At 38.7% G+C, this 24,111-nt stretch overlaps 1 protein-coding gene across 1 annotated transcript in view; it reads right to left on the bottom strand.

Annotated features, from left to right (window-relative positions):
* The window catches only part of LOC126473391 (pyridine nucleotide-disulfide oxidoreductase domain-containing protein 2-like), a 169,114-nt gene that overhangs the window by 18,007 nt on the left and 126,996 nt on the right, over positions 1 to 24,111 (bottom strand). The window contains exon 9 of the mRNA XM_050100399.1: positions 13,739 to 13,892. Coding sequence (XP_049956356.1) covers positions 13,739 to 13,892 — 154 coding nt within the window. The remainder of the gene's footprint in view (positions 1 to 13,738; positions 13,893 to 24,111) is intronic.

The following is a 24,111-nucleotide window of genomic DNA, read 5'->3' as shown; positions in this document are numbered from 1 at the left end:
CAGATCACAGTCCCATTTGGTGTTTCTGCAGGGTAAAGTAACCAGTGCCCACTACATTGCACAGGCAGTTATCTCTGTCTTCTGACATCTCTTTGATAGGAAGGTGATGCACTTTTTCCATCAGAACAATGCACATCCACAACTGAGAAATGCAAATCTTTTTCAACAAATCTCAGTCTGCTTGGTATACATCACAGCTGGTGTCTAATGCATTTTTTTCTATTAATGCATAATCTTTTATTAATGAAACTCTTGTTCTGCAAGGGTAAATGGAAATTAAAATATTTTTAGTTTTTGGAGACAATTATGCATTAGTTAGTGTACTTCTTATTCAAGATGGTCCTAACACCCACTGTGGTATTGATGGTATCTACAGTACATCAGCCACATGGGGTGTGTCATGCTCCACTCGTATCTCCACAGAAGACATTTAAACCAGCTGCTGTGAGCTGTTGCTAAAGAGGGCACACCACAGGCCACCAAGTGATGCTACATGCAGCTCCAGTGGATCAACTCACTGCCAGCAATTTTCATTGACCTGGGTGTCTTTTTTTGAGCCACCACCACATTCAGTCTCCCCTACAAATTACCTTCAGATGATCCTCAGACTACTGTCAGATCACGCAGAGCATATGGATGACAGTGCAATGAGATCTTACAAACCTAACATGAAGCCAATGAAATTTTACAAACCAAGCGAAATGCTGCTGCTACTCTGACTACTAGTGAATACTGATAACCAGTACTAATGGAACAAAGAGACAGGATGCAAAGAGACTAAGGATACAAACTTATGTGCCCTTGATACTGAGTGTATTGTAAATAAATGCCATTATGTTTCAATCATTCTGTTTTGTTTGATGTGTTCGGGAGAGCTCATTTACCTTGCTGGACCAATGGAAGCAACAGTCATTTTTGGTGACAAATTTGTGATTGGTGATCACTTGGAAGCATGGAAAAGGATATGACATCTCTGCATATTGAACTAACCAATGATTCATTTATTTTCAGCAGAACTAATAATATTTTTTCTTTTCTAGAAATGGCCAGGAGAAGAAAGTGTCTATATTGGTCCAATTTTGCATTATTATTATTATTATTATTATTATTATTATTATTATTGTCATTATTACAGTGTTTCTAAATTTGTTATATCTATTCAGACAAAGTGATTTTAATGTTGTACACAATGGTAACTTCTGAAGAGCAAACAGTCACTCCACTTATTCAGTTTCAGAGCTGACAAATCCAATCTTTGCTAAACAGAGTAAGTAAACTGGTGGAATCCCACCTCTTCCCTTCTACTCTTTTGATGAAAAACAAGACTTCTGGATTTAGTACTACATGCAGCTTGACAGACATGTCACAGCCTACAAAATTACGGGTGGCTGACAACATTCTTTCTTTTGTAAGGGGTAGGCATGCAACTACTTAATTTGTGTAGGAATTTGTTCCTTCAAATAGAGCCCTAAACCCTACCCTATGAGGAAGTTCTCCAGAAGCTAGATGAATTTTTTGAAGTGCATATTCATGTAGCTGTTGCTCAATTCAAATTTTTTTGTATGCAGTGTAATCAATCTTACAAGAAACTGATCAAGGGTGTGACTAGGAACTGTAAATTTAACTGCAATTGTGTAGCTTCTTTTTAAGATGAAATTCTTCACAGCACTATTATTCAGAGCCTTGTGGACAACAGAATATGAACTGAGATTCTAATGCTTCACAATTCCTGTCTCGATGATGTACTTAAAGTAATTGAAACGGTGGAAGTAAAATACTTTGTGGAACTTGACCTAAATGTGCCCGTTATTGCAACACTCACCACAACTACAGTTGAAAAAAGCTGCAAGCCATTACATAAGCAGGGCGTGAGGTGCCCAGCCACTTATACTTCAAATATGCGCACTCTGAAGTCTTGTGTCAAGTCTTATGTCATGCATTATCACAAAAATTGCTTCTTCAGGCAGATGGAATACCAACACTGACACAAGTCAGTGCCTGCAAAAGAAGCATAGAGCAAACTCTGTTCCATTTCAGTCTATATTTGATCAAATGAAGGTTAATATGATTTCACATTTTGAATCTTTACCTGCTCCTCCTGGCAATAGTCACTGGAGCCGTAGACACAAGCACACAAATTGCAAAGCAATGTGCAGAGTGCAAAATTCACTATTTCAAATCATGTCCTCACATGGACAGACAGCAAATGGTTCTCTCTTTCACAAAACAGATAAAAGTAGTCTTCCAAAGATCAGAAATGACAATCATATTCAGAGGATAAACTGCAGACTGTTCATTTATTTACAGATTTGCAAACAATCCATACCATTTCAGATATCTGCTGGAGTTTCAGTTACACTGATTAATCAAACTACTTATGAGTGACTGGGACACCCTCAGTTACAAAAATCATGTCTGCACCTTGCAGTTGTGGGACATGCACTTTGAAAACAAAATATAAAAATATGACTTCATCAGTGCCATTCACAGTAGTTCAATCGTGCTTGAGTCCCAATATTTTCAGCATGGGTGCATTTAATGTGTTTGCATTAGATGTTCAGGACAATGTGAATGCTATTGATATGCAGGTTTTCCATGCCAGCACTCATCAGTTGCGTGAAAAATATCAATGTCTGTTTGACTGTACATTGGGACATGCACAGAATTTCAAGTGTAGATTGCACTCAAAAACAATGTCAACCAAAGTTTAATTGCACACATCCAGTGCCTCATACTATTCATGGTGAAGTTGCTTCTGAACTCACATATTTGTACAAATTAGTGTCATGAAACATGTTTCTGCAAGTGAGTGCGCATCTCCTCTAGTTATTGCAAAGAAATTGAATGGGGAAATCAGACTTTGTGCTGACTTTGAAGCAACAGTTAATGCTCAAATGGTCATTGATTCTTTCCCACTTCTATGTATTGAGGGGCTTATGGATGTAGTGAAGGGCTTATGGATAATTTATTAAGTGGGCAACTCTTTTCAAAAATTGATTTAGCCAGTGCTTTCCATCAGCGTCCCCTGGATGAGGAAATGAAGGAAATTATGGTGGTCAGTACACACTACACACATCGACTTATATCAATACCAGCATCTTCCTTGTGGAAGCATATCTGATCATTCATTATTTAATGCTTTCTTGAACAAATCCTGTGACATTCAAGTTATTTGGAAACAATGGGACAGCATTTCAAAAATTAGGAAACTGTTTCTCAAGTTTTAACCATTGCAAGTCTTAAGTTTACTCTACAGAAGTGTTCATTTATCGATACTGAAATTGAACATGTGGGACATCTCACTGAAGCCCACAACATTTGTCCCACATTTAAAGTATTCAGAGGCCATCCAAAGATTACCTTTTCTTAAAAATGTATGAGGACTACAGGCAGCGCTGGGAAAACTGACCTACTACGTATATCAAATTTATTCTGAAAGCAACACAAATTACTGCCCACTTGCACCACCTCTGGCATTAAAATGTTCATTTCCAATGGACTGGAGAATTCAGTCACTTCAAAAGTTGAAAAATGCTTTGCTTTGTCAGACTTACTTTATTCATTTAGATCTGCAAAAACAGTAGTGCTTGCAACTGATGTATCTTCACATGGAATGGGAGCAGTTTTATCTTACAGTATCAGAAACACTGATGTTCGATAGCTTTCATGAGCAAAGCACTGAACAAGTCCCAAGTCAATTACAGTCAGCTGGAAAAGAAAGCCTTGGCTATCATCTATGGTGTCATGAAATTTTATGAATATCTGCATGGTAGAAAATTTTTTCTTGTGACAGATCACAATTTGGTGACTGCTCTTTTTCATCCGATGAAAGATATGACTGATAACACAGCAAATAAGCTGCAACATTGGTCAATATTTCTTTCAGAACACCAATATGAAATTCTTAATTGACCTATGGCAGAACATGCAGAAGCAGACATTCTGGCTTTCTTACTTAAGGGAAATGATCTGGAATTTGAGGCATCAGAAGCTTCTTGTCTTCAAATAGATCAGTCTGAATCACATGCACTGAAAGCTTTTTCCATTGATTGTTGGCAGATCTTGCACTTCACTGATCAATCACTATGATTGCTCAAGTATTACATTTGAATGGTTTGGCATTGTAATCTGAAATCAATTTCAGATGCAGAATTACATAAATACTGTGTGCATTGCAACAGTCTTTTTCTTCAGAATGGTGTAATTTTATTGCATACTCCTAAAGAACAAATGTGAGTCATGATTCCTACATCATTTCAGCAACATTTTTGGGAACTGTTATGTAGAGGACATTGGGTGATAATTTGAACTAAGCAGCTACCATGCCAGTGTTGCATGTGTCTCATGTTTAACAAGCAGGTAGAACAGATGACTGCCCACTGTCATGCATGTGTGGGTAACCAGACAGTATCTGGAATTTTTAAATTGGTCTTGATCTGACGGTCATTGGCAATTCATGCACAACGATTTTGCCAGTCTTTTCTGGAACACACAGTGGCTGATTATCATTGATTCACACGAGGTGCATTCAAGTTCTAAGGCCTCCGATTTTTTTTCTAATTAACTACTCACCCGAAATCGATGAAACTGGCGTTACTTCTCGACGTAATCGCCCTGCAGACGTACACATTTTTCACAATGCTGACGCCATGATTCCATGGCAGCGGCAAAGGCTTCTTTAGGAGTCTGTTTTGACCACTGGAAAATCGCTGAGGCAATAGCAGCATGGCTGGTGAATGTGCGGCCACGGAGAGTGTCTTTCATTGTTGGAAAAAGCCAAAAGTCACTAGGAGCCAGGTCAGGTGAGTAGGGAGCATGAGGAATCACTTCAAAGTTGTTATCACGAAGAAACTGTTGCGTAACGTTAGCTCGATGTGCGGGTGCATTGTTTTGGTGAAACAGCACACGCACAGCCCTACCCAGACATTTTTGTTGCAGTGCAGGAAGGAATTTGTTCTTCAAAACATTTTCGTAGGATGCACCTGTTACCGTAGTGCCCTTTGGAATGCAATGGGTAAGGATTACGCCCTCACTGTCCCAGAACATGGACACCATCATTTTTTCAGCACTGGCGGTAACTCGAAATTTTTTTGGTGGCGGTGAATCTGTGCTTCCATTGAGCTGACTGGTGCTTTGTTTCTGGATTGAAAAATGGCATCCACGTCTCATCCATTGTCACAACTGATGAAAAGAAAGTCCCATTCATGCTGTCGTTGCACGTCAACATTGCTTGGCAACATGCCACACGACCAGCCATGTGCTCGTCTGTCAGCATTCGTGGCACCCACCTGGATGACACTTTTCGCATTTTCAGGTCGTCATGCAGGATTGTGTGCACAGAACCCACAGAAATGCCAACTCTGGAGGCGATCTGTTCAACAGTCATTCGGCAATCCCCCAAAACAATTCTCTCCACTTTCTCGATCATGTCGTCAGACCGGCTTGTGCGAGCCTGAGGTTGTTTTGGTTTGTTGTCACACGATGTTCTGCCTTCATTAAACTGTCGCACCCACGAACGCACTTTCGACACATCCATAACTCCATCACCACATGTCTCCTTCAACTGTCGATGAATTTCAGTTGGTTTCACACCACGCAAATTCAGAAAACGAATGATTGCATGCTGTTCAAGTAAGGAAAACGTCGCCATTTTAAGTATTTAAAACAGTTCTCATTCTCGCCACTGGTGGTAAAATTCCATCTGCCGTATGGTGCTGCCATCTCTGGGATGTATTGACAATGAACGCGGCCTCATTTTAAAACAATGCACATGTTTCTATCTCTTTCCAGTCCAGAGAAAAAAAATCGGAGGCCTTAGAACTTGAATGCACCTCGTATAGTAGATATTAATTTGTCATTCCAGTGAATTAAACAATAGTGCTAGTGCTATAAAAGCTTTTATTTAGAAGGTTTGCTATCAACAGTTGATTTAGAAAATGGTTCGCAGGTTTCTTCTTCAGAATTTCAACAGCTCTGCCAACAAAATGGGCTCATCATATCCAAACAGCACCATTATCTCCTCAGTCGAATGGTGAATTGAACATTTCATTCGCACTTTCAAGGCTGAGATGTCTAAACCTCATGCTTTGCAGTCAAAGGAAAATGCTTTGTTGTTTCTCAGAACCTATTGCACTATGATGCTTCACCAGCAGAATTCTTTCTGGTCGCATCTCTTTCAGCCTTGGCACTGTGTTTTTGATGCTAACTTAGCAACAAAGTTCCACAGAAAGGTCAAAGTTTTCTCTCGTATTGTTAACAAGCCTGACAGTTGGAAATCTGGCTCATCAAACTGTTTGCAACAAAACAGGCACCTCCTGACTGCATGAAAATCAACTACATTTTTATGATTTTGTGCTACTGCCTTAGATTTTCATGTTTCAGAACTTATGCCTGCATCACAAACTGCTGTCTCTCCAAGCAGCCCTTGTTTTTGCCTGACATTCAGGTGCATGGATCATCAGATGGCTCTGCTGTGGAGGTTGACCCCTGCCCACCTATGCAGCTGCTGCTACTTATGCAGCTGTTGCTGCAGCCACAGCATATTTTCCTGTTCACAGTGACATCACTCATGGATACTGAGCTTGCATCAGCCATACAGCTTTCAGGATTCTCAGCAGCGCCAATGCTGCACCCGCCTATGCCGTTGGATGGAGGTTCTCAGTTTCTTGGCAGATGTCTGGTGTTTTGCAAGATGCATGTTAGAATGTGGGTTGGAATGATCTGTCATCATATCCCAGCCAACTCCATCAACAGCACCATGGCACAGATATCATTCCCATTGTCCACACCCATACTATACAATGACAGTGTGCAATTAAGGGAGAAAGAATTTGATATTGCTGGAGTCTTCACTGACCACACAAAGCATGTCACATGCTGCTCGTATCTCCCAGGAGTAACATTAAACCAGTCGTCATGAGTTGCAGCTATAGAAGGCTTGCCAGACACTCCCAGGTTGTGCTACAGACGCCACCAGAGGACACTGAATTTGCGTCACCTCACTGCCAACAGTTGTGACTGGTCCATGTGTGTTTTGAGCCCATACACTCAAAAGCTCCATTTCAGATTATCCTCACACTACCCCCAGTTCATACTGAGTTTACAGACGATAGTGTAGTGAGGTGTTATCTACCCAACATGATGCCAATGAGGCTTTATGAAAATAACAGGACACTATTGCTGCTCTGACTGCTATGAGTATTGATAACCAGTAGTAATGGAACAGAAAGGGGAGTTGCAGAGAAGATATAAAAAGAAATGTCCTGACTGATTCACTGACTCATCTGCACCATGCCAAACCGTGAAGGATAGAAACTTGAAATTTGTAGAGGCTGTTGATCTTATGCTGTAGACATTGTTTAGGAAGGCATTTTTCGAAATTCCAGACCTAAGGGGATTAAATAGAGGATGCAAGGCTTTTTAAAAAAATGTCACTACTAAACAATTTTGAAGCTAGATCTATGAAAATTGATATTTGGTTTCTAGATCAGACATTAAAAAATATTTTTGGAAATTCAACCCCTGAGGGGATGAAATAGTGGGTGAAAGTTTTTTAAAAAATAAATCATTATTAAATAACTCCTAAAGAATTTTTAAAGCTACATCTATAAAAATTAGTGTTTGACTTGTCAACTAAAAGTAAAAAAAATATGTGTTTCGGTCGTTTTGGAAATTCAGTCCCTAAGGGGGATGAAATAGGACATGAAAGTTTTTATGGAAATATTTCGTTATGAAAGCATTTTTGAAGCTAAGGCTTGTGTTTGGCTTCTCAGTTAGAAATAATAAAATGTGTATTTCATTGTTTTTGGTAATTCAACCTGAAGAGCATGAAAATTTTTATGAAAATATTTCATTATATTAGAACATTTTTAAATCTAAATCTATGAAAACTGACATGTGACTTCTCAGTTAGAAATAGAGAAACATGTGTTTGGGATTAAAGTTTCCATGGAAGTATGAACAAGAGAATTCAAAAGGCAGAATTAACAAAAACCTTTGCTCCAGTTAACTGAATCACTTTCTGGTCAGAAGTACAGTTTAGAAGGTGTGGCAATCTGTGAACTGAATCAAAGAAAGGTATTTAACAGTCACCATGACAAAGCAGCTTTCTTAGACTTGCATAGAAAAAGAATCGGATCTTTAATACACTCCTGGAAATGGAAAAAAGAACACATTGACACCGGTGTGTCAGACCCACCATACTTGCTCCGGACACTGCGAGAGGGCTGTACAAGCAATGATCACACGCACGGCACAGCGGACACACCAGGAACCGTGGTGTTGGCCGTTGAATGGCGCTAGCTGCGCAGCATTTGTGCACCGCCGCCGTCAGTGTCAGCCAGTTTGCCGTGGCATACGGAGCTCCATCGCAGTCTTTAACACTGGTAGCATGCCGCGACAGCGTGGACGTGAACCGTATGTGCAGTTGACGGACTTTGAGCGAGGGCGTGTAGTGGGCATGTGGGAGGCCGGGTGGACATACCGCCGAATTGCTCAACACGTGGGGCATGAGGTCTCCACAGTACATCGATGTTGTCGCCAGTGGTCGGCGGAAGGTGCACGTGCCCGTCGACCTGGGACCGGACCGCAGCGACGCACAGATGCACGCCAAGACCGTAGGATCCTACGCAGTGCCGTAGGGGACCGCACCGCCACTTCCCAGCAAATTAGGGACACTGTTGCTCCTGGGGTATCGGCGAGGACCATTCGCAACCGTCTCCATGAAGCTGGGCTACGGTCCCGCACACCGTTAGGCCGTCTTCCGCTCATGCCCCAACATCATGCAGCCCGCCTCCAGTGGTGTCGCGACAGGCGTGAATGGAGGGACGAATGGAGACGTGTCGTCTTCAGCGATGAGAGTCGCTTCTGCCTTGGTGCCAATGATGGTCGTATGCGTGTTTGGCACCGTGCAGGTGAGCGCCACAATCAGGACTGCATACGACCGAGGCACACAGGGCCAACACCTGGCATCATGGTGTGGGGAGCAATCTCCTACACTGGTGGTACACCACTGGTGATCGTCGAGGGGACACTGAATAGTGCACGGTACATCCAAACCGTCATCGAACCCGTCGTTCTACCATTCCTAGACCGGCAAGGGAACTTGCTGTTCCAACAGGACAATGCACGTCCGCATGTATCCCGTGCCACCCAATGTGCTCTAGAAGGTGTAAGTCAACTACCCTGGCCAGCAAGATCTCCGGATCTGTCCCCCATTGAGCATGTTTGGGACTGGATGAAGCGTCGTCTCACGCGGTCTGCACGTCCAGCACGAACGCTGGTCCAACTGAGGCGCCAGGTGGAAATGGCATGGCAAGCCATTCCACAGGACTACATCCAGCATCTCTACGATCGTCTCCATGGGAGAATAGCAGCCTGCATTGCTGCAAAAGGTGGATATACACTGTACTAGTGCCGACATTGTGCATGCTCTGTTGCCTGTGTCTATGTGCCTGTGGTTCTGTCAGTGTGATCATGTGATGTATCTGACCCCAGGAATGTGTCAATAAAGTTTCCCCTTCCTGGGACAATGAATTCACGGTGTTCTTATTTCAATTTCCAGGAGTGTATATTAATTTTTCAGTATGCCTAATATATGCTTATAAAATTATTTTTGTTGTAATTACTACACAAACATGAGTGAAGCAGCAGACACTGAGGTGTTTAATCATTCTATAGTGTATTATGTGTTCCAGAGTGTTCATTCAGTTTGTTACTCCGACAGGACAATACCCATTTTTTGCAAAACAAAAATTTTTTGTATTATTGATGTTGGAGAGTCCCTATTCTGTAATTCTATATTGTAAATATTGTTCAAAAAGAATACTGACTATTTCACATGGAAGTTGTTTATTGCACAATGTGCAAGCTGTTACATAATAAACATTACAATGCATAATGTACAGTAGACATTATCCTTATGTTTTGTCCATTGGAGCTTATTCTGTAACACAATATACAAAACTCTTGAAAGGCTACCTATTAGTATTGTATTATGTTTAAATATATCCATGTGATCTGTCTTTTCTTTACTGGTGAGTGCGATGAACATAATCTTTTTTTAGATTCATAACTGAGACATTCTTTATGAGCCATCACTTGGTGTTATTTATTGAAATAAACATGCTTCCTTCAATCATTTCCTGATCTCTTTCTACATTTACTGACAACTTGTCGTCAGCAAACAATACTTCATTGTTAATTCTCACTACCTTTCATATTGTTGAAAAATGGGTTTAATAATAATGGAACAAGTACAGAGCCCTAAATAATACTATATATAATTCCCATAATTTTGGATATGCATGTATGACCTGCAAAACAATAATAACACTAACCTCAGATGTTTCACATGTGTTGTAGTACTACAGCAGAGTCCCATTAATCCGAACTAATTGGGATCGGATCTTGTCCGGATTACCGATTTGTTCGGATTAGCCGGAATTACGGTGACGAGTTTCTAGAATGAAGTATACCAAGCAGATAAGTAGGTACACCATGGTAACAAATGGGAACAAGTGTGGGAATGATGGCTCACTCTTACTCCCTGCCCTTGTTGTTGTGCATTGTTGAGACCTTTGTAGTGTCTGAGGTCAGTGCACTGGCAGTTGGCTCACAAAGTGCTTGGTTACGTTAGTTATCTATCACTGGCATGAGTAACAGTTGTATTGTATTCGATCAGGTGTAGTGGTGTACATATTTTCATCATGAGTAAGCAGAAACATACAACGTTAACTCTCAAAGAAAAACTGAATGCTTTGAAGTGGATAGGCAATGGTGAGAATGTATCTAAACCGGCAACTGAACTAGGTGTTGGTAAAGCAACCATTTGTGATTGGAAGAAGAACTGAGTAAAGCTTGAACAGGCCTGTACAATGTCTTAGGGAAAAACACTAGAAATTCGGCAGACTTTGAAACAGTCCCAGTACGAGAAAGTGGATGAAGCTCTTGGTTGACACAGGAAAGAGGAAGGGGAACTCCTTTGAGTGGAGCACTGGTTCAGGAGAAGGCTGTTCACCTGAACAAGTTAATGAATGGGTGATCAGTCTTTTAGTGCGAGTACAGGTTGGTTGGACAGATTCAAAAAATGTCATGGAATCCGTCAACTAACAATTACTGGAGAGAAGCTTTCTTCTGACCATGATGCAGCAAAGGAATACTTGGGTGAGTTTGCAAAAATGATAAGAGAGGGAAAGTATTCTCCTCAACAAATTTATAACACTGACAAGATTGGCCTTAATTTTAGGGCATTTCCAACAAAAAGCCTTGCATCAAATGCAGAAGACCATGTTCCTGGTTTTAAAATGTTCAAAGATCATGTGACTTTATTAGCACGCAGCAATGCTGATGGTAATCACAAGCTGCCTTTAATGCTGATCGGCAAATCTGCTAGGCCCAGACTTTTTGAAAACTGCAACACAAAGTCCCTGTCCGTATATTATCGCAACCAGAAAAAAGCATGGATGGATGGTAAGCTGTTCAGAGAATAGTTTCATGGCCAGTTTGCTCCCTCTGTTCAATGGTTTTCTAAGGAAAATCATTTGTCTTCCCGTGCAATCCTTTTGATTGATAATGTGCCATTTAACCCCAGCACTGAGGTATTATGTGATGGAGAAATTGTGGCAAAATTTTTGTCACTGAATGTTACACCACTTTTACAGCCGATGGACTAGGGCACACTGCAAACATTAAAACTGATTTACAGAAACAATTTTTGAGAATGATGATCCAAGATGATAGCATTCCTTTAGTGGAAAAAATGAAAAAGTCCAGTGTGAAGGATGTTATTTATTGGGCTGCTGAGGCATGGCAGAATATTCAGAAAATACTCTGAGAAAATCATGGTGAAAACTGTGGTCATTTCTTAAATTTCAGAACAACTTAGTTGAAAATGCAGAGGAAAATCTATTACAAATGAGAGACAGTCCTTGGATGTGAAGAAACTAGTGAAGGATGTGACAGCTAGAGTGGATGACAGCGATGGGGCATGTGTGGAGAACATCACTGATGCTGATTTAGTTGCTGCTGTGACTCAAGACCAGGAAGAAGTGGACTGCTGTGACGGAATTGACAATGAGCCTGAAAGCGACAAGGGAGAGCTGGTGCCACACAGTTATGCAGCAGAACCCCTTGACCTTGCGTTACATTATTTGGAGCAACAGCCCACTGCTACACCTGCTGATTTGATGTTTATGAGATGATGGCGGAACTATGCATCATATAAAATCTTCATTACACCAAAAAAACAATGACTGAGGTTTTGTCATTTAAAAAAATAGGGATAAAATGTCCGCTGTATTTTAGTAAGTTTGACAGCTTTTCCTTCATTGTTATGCAATGTTTAACCCTAATGTTTTCTTGCCAGTTTTTCTAATAGATGTTTACTGTACTGTGTAAACTAAAATAGTGTGTGTGTACAGCAGTTTATCACACAGTTTTCCATACTTAGACTAACATTTTTCATGTTCGGATTAACCGAATGTTCGGCTTACCAGTGTTTGGATTAATGGGACTCTGCTGTATATGCAAAATGCTGCTCAAGTAATGAGTCAAATATTGATAGGATTTCAAAGTAGTGCAGAGATTGAGAATTTCCTTTAAATGTTCAGGAATGACGGCTGTGCATTTCACGCAATTAAAAATGTAGTACCCTATGACCACAATATCAATGAGGCACAATTGGAATCAGTCAATAAATACCAATACCTGGATGTAAGAATTTTTGGGTATATAATGTGGTCACACAAGTTTAATCATAGGTAAAGCAGGTGGCAGACTTCAGATCATTGAAAGGACATTGGGAAAATGCAGTCAGTCTATAAAGAAGATTGTTTACAAAGCTCTTGTGCACCTTGTATCACTGAACATGTGAAAAGAAGGGCAGCAGAAATAGTCATAGGTTTGTTTGATTCTCAAAGAGTGTGAATGGGAAACCTGAACTAGCAGAAGCTTGAGATTTACATCAGCTAGCCAGTGAAAGCTTGCATAGAAAGTTTCAAGAACCAGCACTGAGATAAATCTAGGAATATAAACAGCACCCTACCTTTCATTCCCAAAGGGACCATGAAGGCAGTATTAGACTAATTACTGTGTGCACAAAGGCATTTAAGCAGTCATTTTTTGCACTCACCATTCATGAATGCAACAAGAAGAAACCCTAATATGTGTATAATTGGAAGCAATATTGGCCATGTGCTTCACAGTGGTCAACAGAGTATAGATTTAGATGCTGGATGTACATGAAAGTAATTTACCAGGCTGGGTTAGCAACAGAAGTTTTGATCTCTGTGGAAGGAAAAAGGGAATGTATGATTTTTAACTTGAAAGAAAACAGTAGAAAGAACTAAAATCAGGAAGCATAAAAGATGAGAGCAGAATGCTGAGAGAATTGAGAGGGAACATTAAAGGGAAGCAGGTAGTCACAATAGAGTGCCAGGTCATTGTTGACAGTATTTCAGATTATGAGGCTGATAGAAACACCAAAAATTGTTAAAACAACTGCTTAAACTTTTACTTTCTTGTCTGACAGCCTGTTACAAACTCCAACGCATTTTTTTTTTTTTTGTTTTTTAGGAATAGTTTAAAATTGTTTTATAATGCACAAAATTTTCTAAATCAAGATCCAGTTTCCTACATAATATTTTCAGTGGAGTCTGGAGTGGCACAATGTGATTACTGAGGCAATCAAAGTGCTATGTGTTTACTGAGATGTAGCAGTAGTAGGTGAAACAGCCCTTACCAGTTTTGCATATCTCTCCTTTGTTGTGTTGTCCCACACTTGGCCATTAGCTAGGTGATACGGAGTGTATTGAGTGAACAGCAGACAAACATGGCTGCCTTTTGGACATAAGGAGTCATCAAGAACTGATGGTATCACCATTTCTATCAAGGGCCTGCAAACAATTTGTAATTATTGAAATTAGTCCATTTAAGAGAATCAGATTTACAGGTACTTCATTAAATATTCTAAAGTTGACAAAATTTTGAAAACTTTGCATAGTTAAGACAAAGAAAGAAACACAGTACAAACTACCCAACTTTTTAAAATTTCTATTAGATCATAATATGACACTTGGCTTCTGGACTATTAAATTACATTTTGTTATCTGCATCACATAATTTATATGCTTGTGACACAGAAGCACTTTGAAAGTGAAGGAAAGTGCAAAAGAAAGACAAATTGCACTCTAGGAATGAAAATACCAAATGAAACAGTGTTTTTTCAGAGTCTAAGCTTCTATAATGATTTGGAAATGGCACTGACATGATTAGAAGTATACAACACTGAACAGTGCAAGATCTTTTCCACTGAATTACCAGATCCAATACTTCATGAATAGCAACTGAGAAGAATTGAAATATATGAAAATGGAAAATGACAGTAGTCAAATATCCTAAGCACCGAGTGGTTCTAGCTGCTTCAGTCCGGAACCGCACTGCTGCTACGGTCGCAGGTTTGAATCCTACCTTGGGCATGAATGTGTGTGATGTCCTTAGGTGAAAGCCTACATGGAATGGTCCTTAGGTTGGTTAGTTTTAAGTAGTTCTAAGTCTAGGGGACTGATGACCTCAGATGTTAAGTCCCATAGTGCTTAGAGCCATTTTTTGTTTGTTTTTTTTTGACACGAGATTCAGAGGCATTTCCTTTCCTCTTGCACCACTTGGTATATACTGTTGTTAATTTCCTATTGAACTCTCAGATTAACTGAGTCTATTATATGAAATCTTTAGCTATGTTCTTTTTATTCTCATGATTTAGTGTATACTATGGTTATATAAAAATAAGTTCTTTGCACCAACCAGTTATGGTTGGCTATGCATTGTGACAGGAAACAGGTATATGAAAGATATTCAGGATGTAACCCTTATAAGTGTCAGTTGATGCTTCCCAGTTACACATAGTATTTTTGCATCTGAAGATGTGTCAACCGAACTTATTCCTGCCCAACTATGATCATGGGCTTCAAACATGCACAAAGTAGGGCTGACTAGAATCCATAATCAGCTCTATTTGTTGTATGGACTAGATATTATAAGAAAGCTAGTGCCTTGTTGGTCCAGACATTCTTATGAAAACTTCAAAATGTTCATAACTGGGAGTGCAGTGAGTTGGCATCCCTTCTCAATGACAACCTTGTGGAGCAATCGTGACAGTGCACTATGGAGAACTATTACTTTCTGAATACAGAACTGAGCAGGCATCTCAATCCATGTTACACAATATTGACATAAAGCACTTTTATTCTGAAAATAATGTACCCCATGGATGTTATAGAATCTGATGCATGGAAGGAACATTGACCTTTCCACAGTAATATCACGATGACAACAGCATAGTTAATTACAGAATTCTGTTATACCGGCTGTTTATAACTCAAATGAAGTTCCTCGCAGAGGTCCAGCGTGGGCTGAAATTGTTGTATGCCATTGAAACTTGGTAGATATTATAACTTGTTAATGTAAAACTAATTCACACTGGTAAAAAAAATAGCTCCAGTTTTGGCCACCAGGTGCAAATCTGGGACTGTGGATGCAAGAAAGACATATAGAGATGTTTCCATATATAATGGATTAGAAAAGGGACATGCAAAGAAAGGGTCAAACAAAAAGAAAGGCATGATGTTGATCTTTTTGTTGAAATAAGACAGTATTGGTTGGTAGTTGTTTTATCCATTTATTGGCAATTATATGTTTTGCCCTTGTGGTGCATCTTCAGATTAACATAAGAAGTAACGTGGTGAGCCAACATCCATCCTTTAATGCAAACATTTGGCTTTAAGGTAAAAATTATTAGTAAACATCATCCTATCATCATTAGGCCAATAAAAGTATAAGGGAATAATATGGAACCAACCGTGTTCTGCTGTACACAGCATGGAGCATTGTGTACATTTGTTCTTAGATTGTGTAGTTGATTGCATTGACATTGGTGTTTTTTTTGCTGCAAAAATAGCATGTTCACAAAGCCATTGATGATATTTGTAATTGCAAGAAATTTGTGGGAAAACTCTCTGAATTAATTGTGTGAGGGATGGAGCAATGACACGAAAGTTCAATGAAAAAGATAGATATTTTTTCGTCTCTGGATCAACTGGTATTTTTCCATTACCAATGCCCAGTAGCCATTTTGGAAATATAGTTGATGTGTTGTGCAGCAAATTTATGCACATATTAGTCTTTAATATGTGTCTCTGCATGTCTCCAAAGATCCAGTGCTTTGAGGCAAGTGCTGAATTAACCAGCGGATGTTAATTTTGATGAGTTGAGTCTGCTGGAAGTTGCCTGCAAATAAAAAGAGAGCTCCACCAACTGAGTTTGCATTTGCTCATAGATCTTGAAGAGTCTAACCAAGCACTTCAAGCAATTTATTACGTGCCATGGTGATGGGGCTTAATTTCTGCTGGAATGCTCTGGAATGGCAGTTCAGCACCTCCAAGAGAATATTTTTTGAACTCATTGATACACACCTATTACATCACAAGGTAACCATACTTTCCTGCTGCATCAGCACCAGTGAAGAGAGAGAGAGAGAGAGAGAGGGAGAGAGAGAGAGAGAGAGAGAGAGAGAGAGTGTGTGTGTGTGTGTGTGTGTGTGTGTGTGTGTGTGTGTGTGTGTGTATGTGTGTGTGTGTGTAGTATATGCTGAGCTGCATTCGGAAGTTGTCATCGGTTTGTATTGCCTTTTGTTTCTGACTGTGTCAGTCACCTCAGTGATCAGCGTAGCGACATCTTATGTTATGAAAATCAATGAGAAATAATTAATACTAAAGACACATTCAACAACCGTCTACATTGCAACTCAAACTTTTTGAACTTTTCAACTGGCAGCAGTTGAAAACATGACTCGGTAGTTACGAAGATTACAGACTTGTGCATGTATCAAGCAGAACTAGAGAGCAAAGTGACATGGCTATTGGGACAGATGGTAGCACCTGTCATTTATATTAAATCTTATTGTTTTGTTCTTTGACCAAAACATGAATTTCAGAACAGTATTATGTAAAAAATGATTTCTCATTGTAAGTTTTACCACAAATTTGAAAAAAATGAAATTTGTGATTTTTATGGGTGGATGGTGAGGGGGAGGGAGAGTGGTTGTATGATTGAAGAAGTGTGATTTGCCACCTAAAATTTTAGAAACTGAGCACTGCAGGGTGCATTTATCCCAGGAAACAATTAATTTGTAAGTTCGCAGCACTTTTGCCATCTTTGGAAATGTTATGTTTGAGCTTTGGAAAATTGTATATCCAGTGCCAATTTGGGCACTATCCAATCATGTAGATGCAATACATGATGATGCAAGGGCCAAAGCAATCACATTTTGAGAGCAAATTTAAGCTAGTAGCAAGCTGATAAGGAACATTTTCCTTCTGCTGCCAGCTGCTTCAAGGAAAAACATACTGCATCTACCACAGGCCACCACTGAATTCGTAATTGTATCATAGGCCAATTTTTGATCTGAAACTAATAGTTGTTTATTAGCTTTGACAAATGCAAGCAATTCATCAGCATTCATTGAAAATGTAGTTTGGAAACCAGATGATTATCATTGCTAATTGTATGAATATAGTGCAAAATGTGTTTGCTCAAGTCTTCTCTGAATTTTTTCCACAGATCTTTGGGGTTTGATGGTGAGCACGTGGTCTAAATGATAACAAATAATGTTTATGTTTATTGCAGATGATTGCTGACAGAGGGGTCCTTCAATGTAATTTTCCATTGTTTGTCATTATTCAGCAAATTAAAGTTTTTGCAAGCTTCTCTGTACATCTGGCATTTTAGGTAATTGATCATTCCCAAATTTGCATATGAAGTTGGACCTTGGATATTAATCAGCAGCATCCTCAAATAGAGGCATCTGGCATTATTTGGATGTACTATTTAAATAGGACCCAATGTGTCACAAGAATACAGATTTTGGCAGCCTTTAATCCTTCAGCCTTGTTTAAGTCATCAGAAGTTTTTCAGTGTCACATTCCATGTATAGTACAATAACATTTTAGAAAATAGATCTTCACACAGTGCAAAAAAATGCAGTCAGTGTTGTGTACACTGGTGCAGCAACAACATGTCTTGTGTTTTCTTCTGTGAAACAGATTCTTTGTCCAGTTTCAAGATGAGCACTAAGATGAACAATATTGGGATACTGGCAGTGAATCAGGAAACTCAGTATGCCTCACACAGACTCATTACTGCTGGTACATCAAGCTGTCAGAAAGTGAACAACTTCGACCGTGCACACATCGGGGTTATCAACAGGAATGCTGCCATACCACTGTCTTTTTTTGACATATTCATGTATGTACTTTATTGATTTGATGGAATTTCAATGTTCCACATTGATATGCACTTTAAATGTTTTTGATAACGAAGGTAAATGTGGCACAATCAATCCATCATCAATTTAAGATCAGAATTTCTCATTCTGAGTAGCTGTGCAACCTCCATGAGCTGATATGCAGTGTCTGTATTGAGGACAGCCATCATCAACAGTGTGAGTTTCATGAATGAATTCTCTGGGATACTTTCTTGATCATTTTTTTTTTTTTTTTTTGTCTGTGATGCATGATGGTGATTGTGGCTTCATAGCACTGTATAGACCATGCATCATATTTTTGGTAAAAATATCAAACAGCAATCAATCTTCTTCAGGATTTGATATTTCTGCACAAATTACATCATCAGTTTGAGTTTACTGTATTTTTGTCTTGAGCCATATGAGAATGTATGCATGAGGAAGGCCTCAGAGTTTTGCATCCAATGGAATACACTAGCACAACCTACAACACCAAATTTAAATAATTTCCTAGCAGCAAAATACACAATGCAGACTGCACGTGTCACTCTACGCTGGCGCCACATGTGAAGTGATGTTGTATCGGCCAACAGTACAGGACAGCTATGTCTTCCATTGTTACGGGAAGCTATAATACACCAACTTTTAGTCTCAACAATTTCAACCCTACTCTGTAACAGACGTTGTACTATTCTAAACCTGGAAATGACTATGAACCTGCAGAAAAGAACATTTAAGAAAATGTGTACTGCACATATTAAAATATTTGTACAAGAGAAACAACAATAATTACATAAATATTTTGCTAAGCCCTCTGCCTCACCCCCTCTATACCCTTCCCCCCACTGCCCCCTCCTCCCTCCTTCTCTCTCTCTCTCTCTCTCTCTCTCTCTCTCCATCCTTTGTTGCTGGAAGACAGAACAGCTGACCAGTACTAACCTCCAGGAGTTGAAATAGACACAATTAAAATAGAAGCAACTATCCTAGTATTCAAAATTTTTGGTTTCCTTTTGAGGAATAGAGTCAGGTTATGGGAGGTTCGAAAAGAGGGGTATATCACACAGGATACATTTACTGATCTAACAAGAATGCTGACTTTTTTGGAAAATTTCACTGATGAAATCTTGGGTTATCAGCCACGTGGCACAGTTGTTTTGAATCAATGTATCAAGTCATCTGAAGATGATGAGTAGGAAACTCTCAGAGCTCCTCATTTGAAAACTCAAAAAGATTTCATGAATTTGTTAATCATTTCATTAGGGTACAGGACACATTTTATACGTTGGACAATTTATGTTATTCACAACATGCAGCATTGCCCTATTGAGTTTATGCAGCTTCATTTCCACCCATAAAGTAGACTACAGTAAGATTTCATTTTTTACTATCCAAAAACAAGCAATTTAAACTATGTATGCTATTATTTAGTGTCCTTTCTTTAACTTCTTTGTCAGATTTTTCTGATCTGTAACAATGTTTTATTCAATAACTTTTCTGTTCTCTAGTTATAATCACTGTCAAATATGAATACAGCCATATTTTCCTTTTAGACACTGATAACTAGGATATTTTGATCTTTTAACTTCTTCATATTTGCCTGTTACAGATTCCTAATTCCAGTTCATTCTTTCTGTGATAAAAAATGTTGTAGATTTACTGCACATTATGAAGATGAAGGAAGTTGATAAATTACTGTTGACAGAGTGAGTCAGGTTGCTACTCAGTTGAAGAGTTCATGAAACATGAACTCATAATTTAAAAAGGAAGTAGTTCATCATTAGTTGTTGAATAAGCATTGCTGTTTATTCACAGTGAACATATTAAAGCTACTTTTAGCTCAATGACTGCAGGTTAATATTTGTGAGCATATTGCAAGAGTTTTCTTCTTCTTGAAGTGATCTTCTTGCTGATTTCAGAGGAAACCCACCTTCCACCAGACTTTTCCTGTGAAATAACTAATATTATGTAGTAACAGGTGCTGGTAGATTTAAAAACAGGGTTTATTATCCCAATTACAAATCACTTTAACTTTCAATCAACAATAAGTTCGTATGACCAGATAATAACATGAACTGACTCTCTTTACAGTTCCAAGTCAGATTTTATTCCTTGTTGTATGTAGATCTCCTTAGTTACCGAGTCCCAAGATCCAAGAACTTTACCATGGATGGAGTTCCATGTCACACTGCACTGCTCTGCAGACTCTGAGCCTCTGCCTGCTCTGATGTCACAAGCAGCTGTTGGGTACTCCAGGAAAAAAGTCTCCAGCATAAATCATCACCACACCAATTTGAACAGAACCTAATTTTCTTTTACCTACAGCTCATTATTACTTACACCTAGTTTTTCGCGAGTCAACTCTCAGCTTTATATATATCATGTCTACTTAAGTATTTGTTGATAATAAGTGAAGGTATCTTGTAACTTATTCAATTACTTCTTATTTATGCATAACATATGCATATTCCCCTACATCTTTTCTCCCCAATTACATCATACATTACTCTAGATAGAAACTATATGTTCATAAAACCACTCTTCATGTAACAGCCTATATAAGCTCATTATCCCTCAAGTCCCCAACAACTAAGATCCCCTGGTTCTTAGACACACAGTTATTTCATAATGTTCTCACTATTTAGTACATATCCACACCTAGTGGGTCACTTATGTTAGTCACATTTATCACTGTCATTACTGTAATCAAAGGGTTCCATTCATGAAATTTGAACTATGATATACAGGCCTGTAGACTCTTTCAGATAGAAACCAGGGGATACTATTCTTGATAGTCTTAGATTACACCTTCTCATCCACTAATGATTCCTTTATGCTCACCAGTCAATACCAATATAGTGTACCTTTAATCAAAATTGATTGAGCAGATAACATAATATTATCCTCTATTCGATTAATATCCTAACAAAAAAAGTCTAGAAGGTCCGTGTCTTAAAAGAACAACCGACAGAAAATTATTGCTCTGATCCTAATAGTGTCATCATTTAGCATATTACCGACATATACTTAACTATTTTTCTTAATAACTGCAACACTAGTACTTAATTCTCCTTTACGAGGCACCTCATGGGTTAATATCAACCATGACTTTCATATTCGTCATCTCATTCAGCTCAGGTAAGAGTTCATCACTTGATTACTATCTAATTTCCGTAACTCATCTCTTCATTCCTTTACTTATGGACTGTCATTGAATATCCCTTGCCTATATTTGACATCATACCCTCTAACCTAATCTTCCCTAAATAGGTTGTGGGGTTTCACTGAATTCCACTTTGCCTTAAATTTTAACATAATGTAATGAAGAATTTATCTCTCACTGACAACAAAGGATTTTAAATCTTGCTCGTTAAACATCCCTTTTCCTTTCCTTGTAATCGGGTTGGTGAGTACAGTTCTTTTGGCTGAGGTACCTGTGTTATTTTATGTATCCCTTTGTAGAGATGCTGAAACTTGGAAGTAAGTCCTTCATTCTTTGAACTTCTATTATGCTTCTTTACTAATACCAAGCCCTCTAATTTGTACACTATTGGGGTTCTTTTCCCATCCTTTTTTTCTCATGTTATTTGCTTTAATTGATGTCTTTTTGGTATTTGACTGCGATATTGGAGTAATCAACACATTCTCTTTGGGCCAGTTGGTTTTTTTTTGGCAAAGGTTCACCTCTGATTTGCTCACATAAAATCTCTGTGGGTGGCAACTGGGTAATGAACTGGAGGAGTTCATTCAGTAATCTTTCAAAATCAGTCACCATCTAAATCCACTGGGAGAGTTTACCAGCACAATACATTCGACTTAGCCATCCTAATTCCTGCATCACACTTCTGGTGGGGTTAGCCTGTGGTTGGTACTGGGATATAAGGATATGACTGACTTTTTCCCATGCTAGGAACTCCTTACATTACCTTGGCATAAACAGTGTACTGTTATCCAATAATAAATGTTCCAGTCTCCCGACTTGTTTTAGACTGTAGAAGTCCTCTGCTTCTAAACCCCATAACTCACTGGGTATTATGGGATGAAGTAAGGTGTATAATTTCATCATCTGTATTTTCACATTGTGACGTCTTAAACTGTCGTAAAATTTTTAACTTGTCAGTGCACATTTTTAAAGTAATAATATTTTCTAAAGTGCATGGTACATTTCTTAGGGCCAAAGTAGCCATATCCTAGATGTATGTGCCATGTTATTAATTCAGTACATAGCAACCTGTTACTCAAAAAGTGACTTTTGTGAAACAGTATCCCTCTGTGGAGCTTCCACCTGGTGTTTAATTCACTGATCCTATTTCCTAACCATTGAATGTGTTTAAGAAGTGCTTGATCTTCATGTTGTTCTATTTGCAAGATATGACATAAATTTATAACAGCTGTATCTAAACTGTTTGTTTTAAAAAATGTATTGTGACATGGCATGATAGGCAAGGTATCAGTAGGTGTAATTATGAATTCAGGCAGTGAAATTTGCTTTGTGGACCAGAATTTTTTTGATGATTTATAATTTGATGTATGTATTCTTGAGGCTGGTGTTCGCTAGAGTGAAGTTAATCGGAATTACAGGACAAATAGTAAATCAGTACTGGCGGAAATCTTAATTCAGTTTTCTGTTGGCACACATAAATGGGATAATAACTTTTCCACATGGTGATGATCAGCAACTACAATCTTTGTCATTCGATTGCACGGAAACTAGTCAAGAGAATGTAGTGCTCACAATAGAAACTGTGATATATCTAACAGAGATACATGTGAGCACTATATATGTAGGAACAATATCAGTGAAAGATGTAGCAGCTAATATTGATAAATCATCAGGACTTAATGCACAGGAGAACGTAGACATTATTCAGTTGCTAACCAGTCAAAAAGGGATATTTTTGTTGAAACCAGGAACAATTACAGATTTTACATGCACATTAAAGATAAAACCTCAAGATCCTTTATGTGTGGGACCATACAAGACATCAGTAGTTTTAAAGGACATGGCATGACATGAAATTAATACAGGGTGCGATTTGTGCTTTTACCAGTGGGGGGGATGTCTTAGGGGGTTAGTAGAATTAAATATGTTACTAGCTTGGACCGTGGTGTTATGCATGGTTAAACAGCTATTTATAAATAGATGTTAATGCCGAAACTCACTATTGATGCGTATGCACTATCAGAAAAGCCATCCCTTGTTATATCTTTAAAAGTACATTATAGGTAAAGCTTATTTACAAAATCATCTACATACAGGTACAGATATATGAGGGGAATTCAAAAAGTAGAGGCACATTTGTGAAAAGTTGTACTTATTCTGATGATAGAAAACTGAAACATATTAATACTATTAATAGTAAGACTTATTAAAAACTTTCAGTGTTCGGCTCCACAAATTTAAATTATATGTAAAGTTTTACTCCAGTGCTTGGGAAATAAACATCCCAGGTTGAGATGCATAAACTAAAACCAGAGGAGGGTATGGTCTGATGCACACTGAATTAATAGGATCATAGATTGGGATGTAATAGAAGTATCTAACAGTTGTTATAATAACTCACTGGTTGTCATTAAGAAACCAGTTGAACAGCAGACTACACTTGACCCAAGAACATTAAGTAGATTACCAGGACCAGAAAGAGACAGACTGCCCATGATACATGAGCAGTTGACAAGGTTTGCAGGGGTGAAGTACATTACTACTATGGATTTAACATTAGGATATTGGCAAATTGGAGTATGCAAGATGTTAGACAAATATACAACAATTCTGTTTGAGGGTAGAGCTTATCAGTTCAGGGTTCTACTGTTTGGAC

The sequence above is a fragment of the Schistocerca serialis genome, chromosome 4 (assembly GCF_023864345.2).
Source record: "Schistocerca serialis cubense isolate TAMUIC-IGC-003099 chromosome 4, iqSchSeri2.2, whole genome shotgun sequence".
Taxonomy (NCBI): Eukaryota; Metazoa; Arthropoda; class Insecta; order Orthoptera; family Acrididae; genus Schistocerca; species Schistocerca serialis.
The sequence above is the reverse complement of the archived record's forward strand: the minus strand, read 5'-3'. Positions and strand labels throughout refer to the sequence as shown.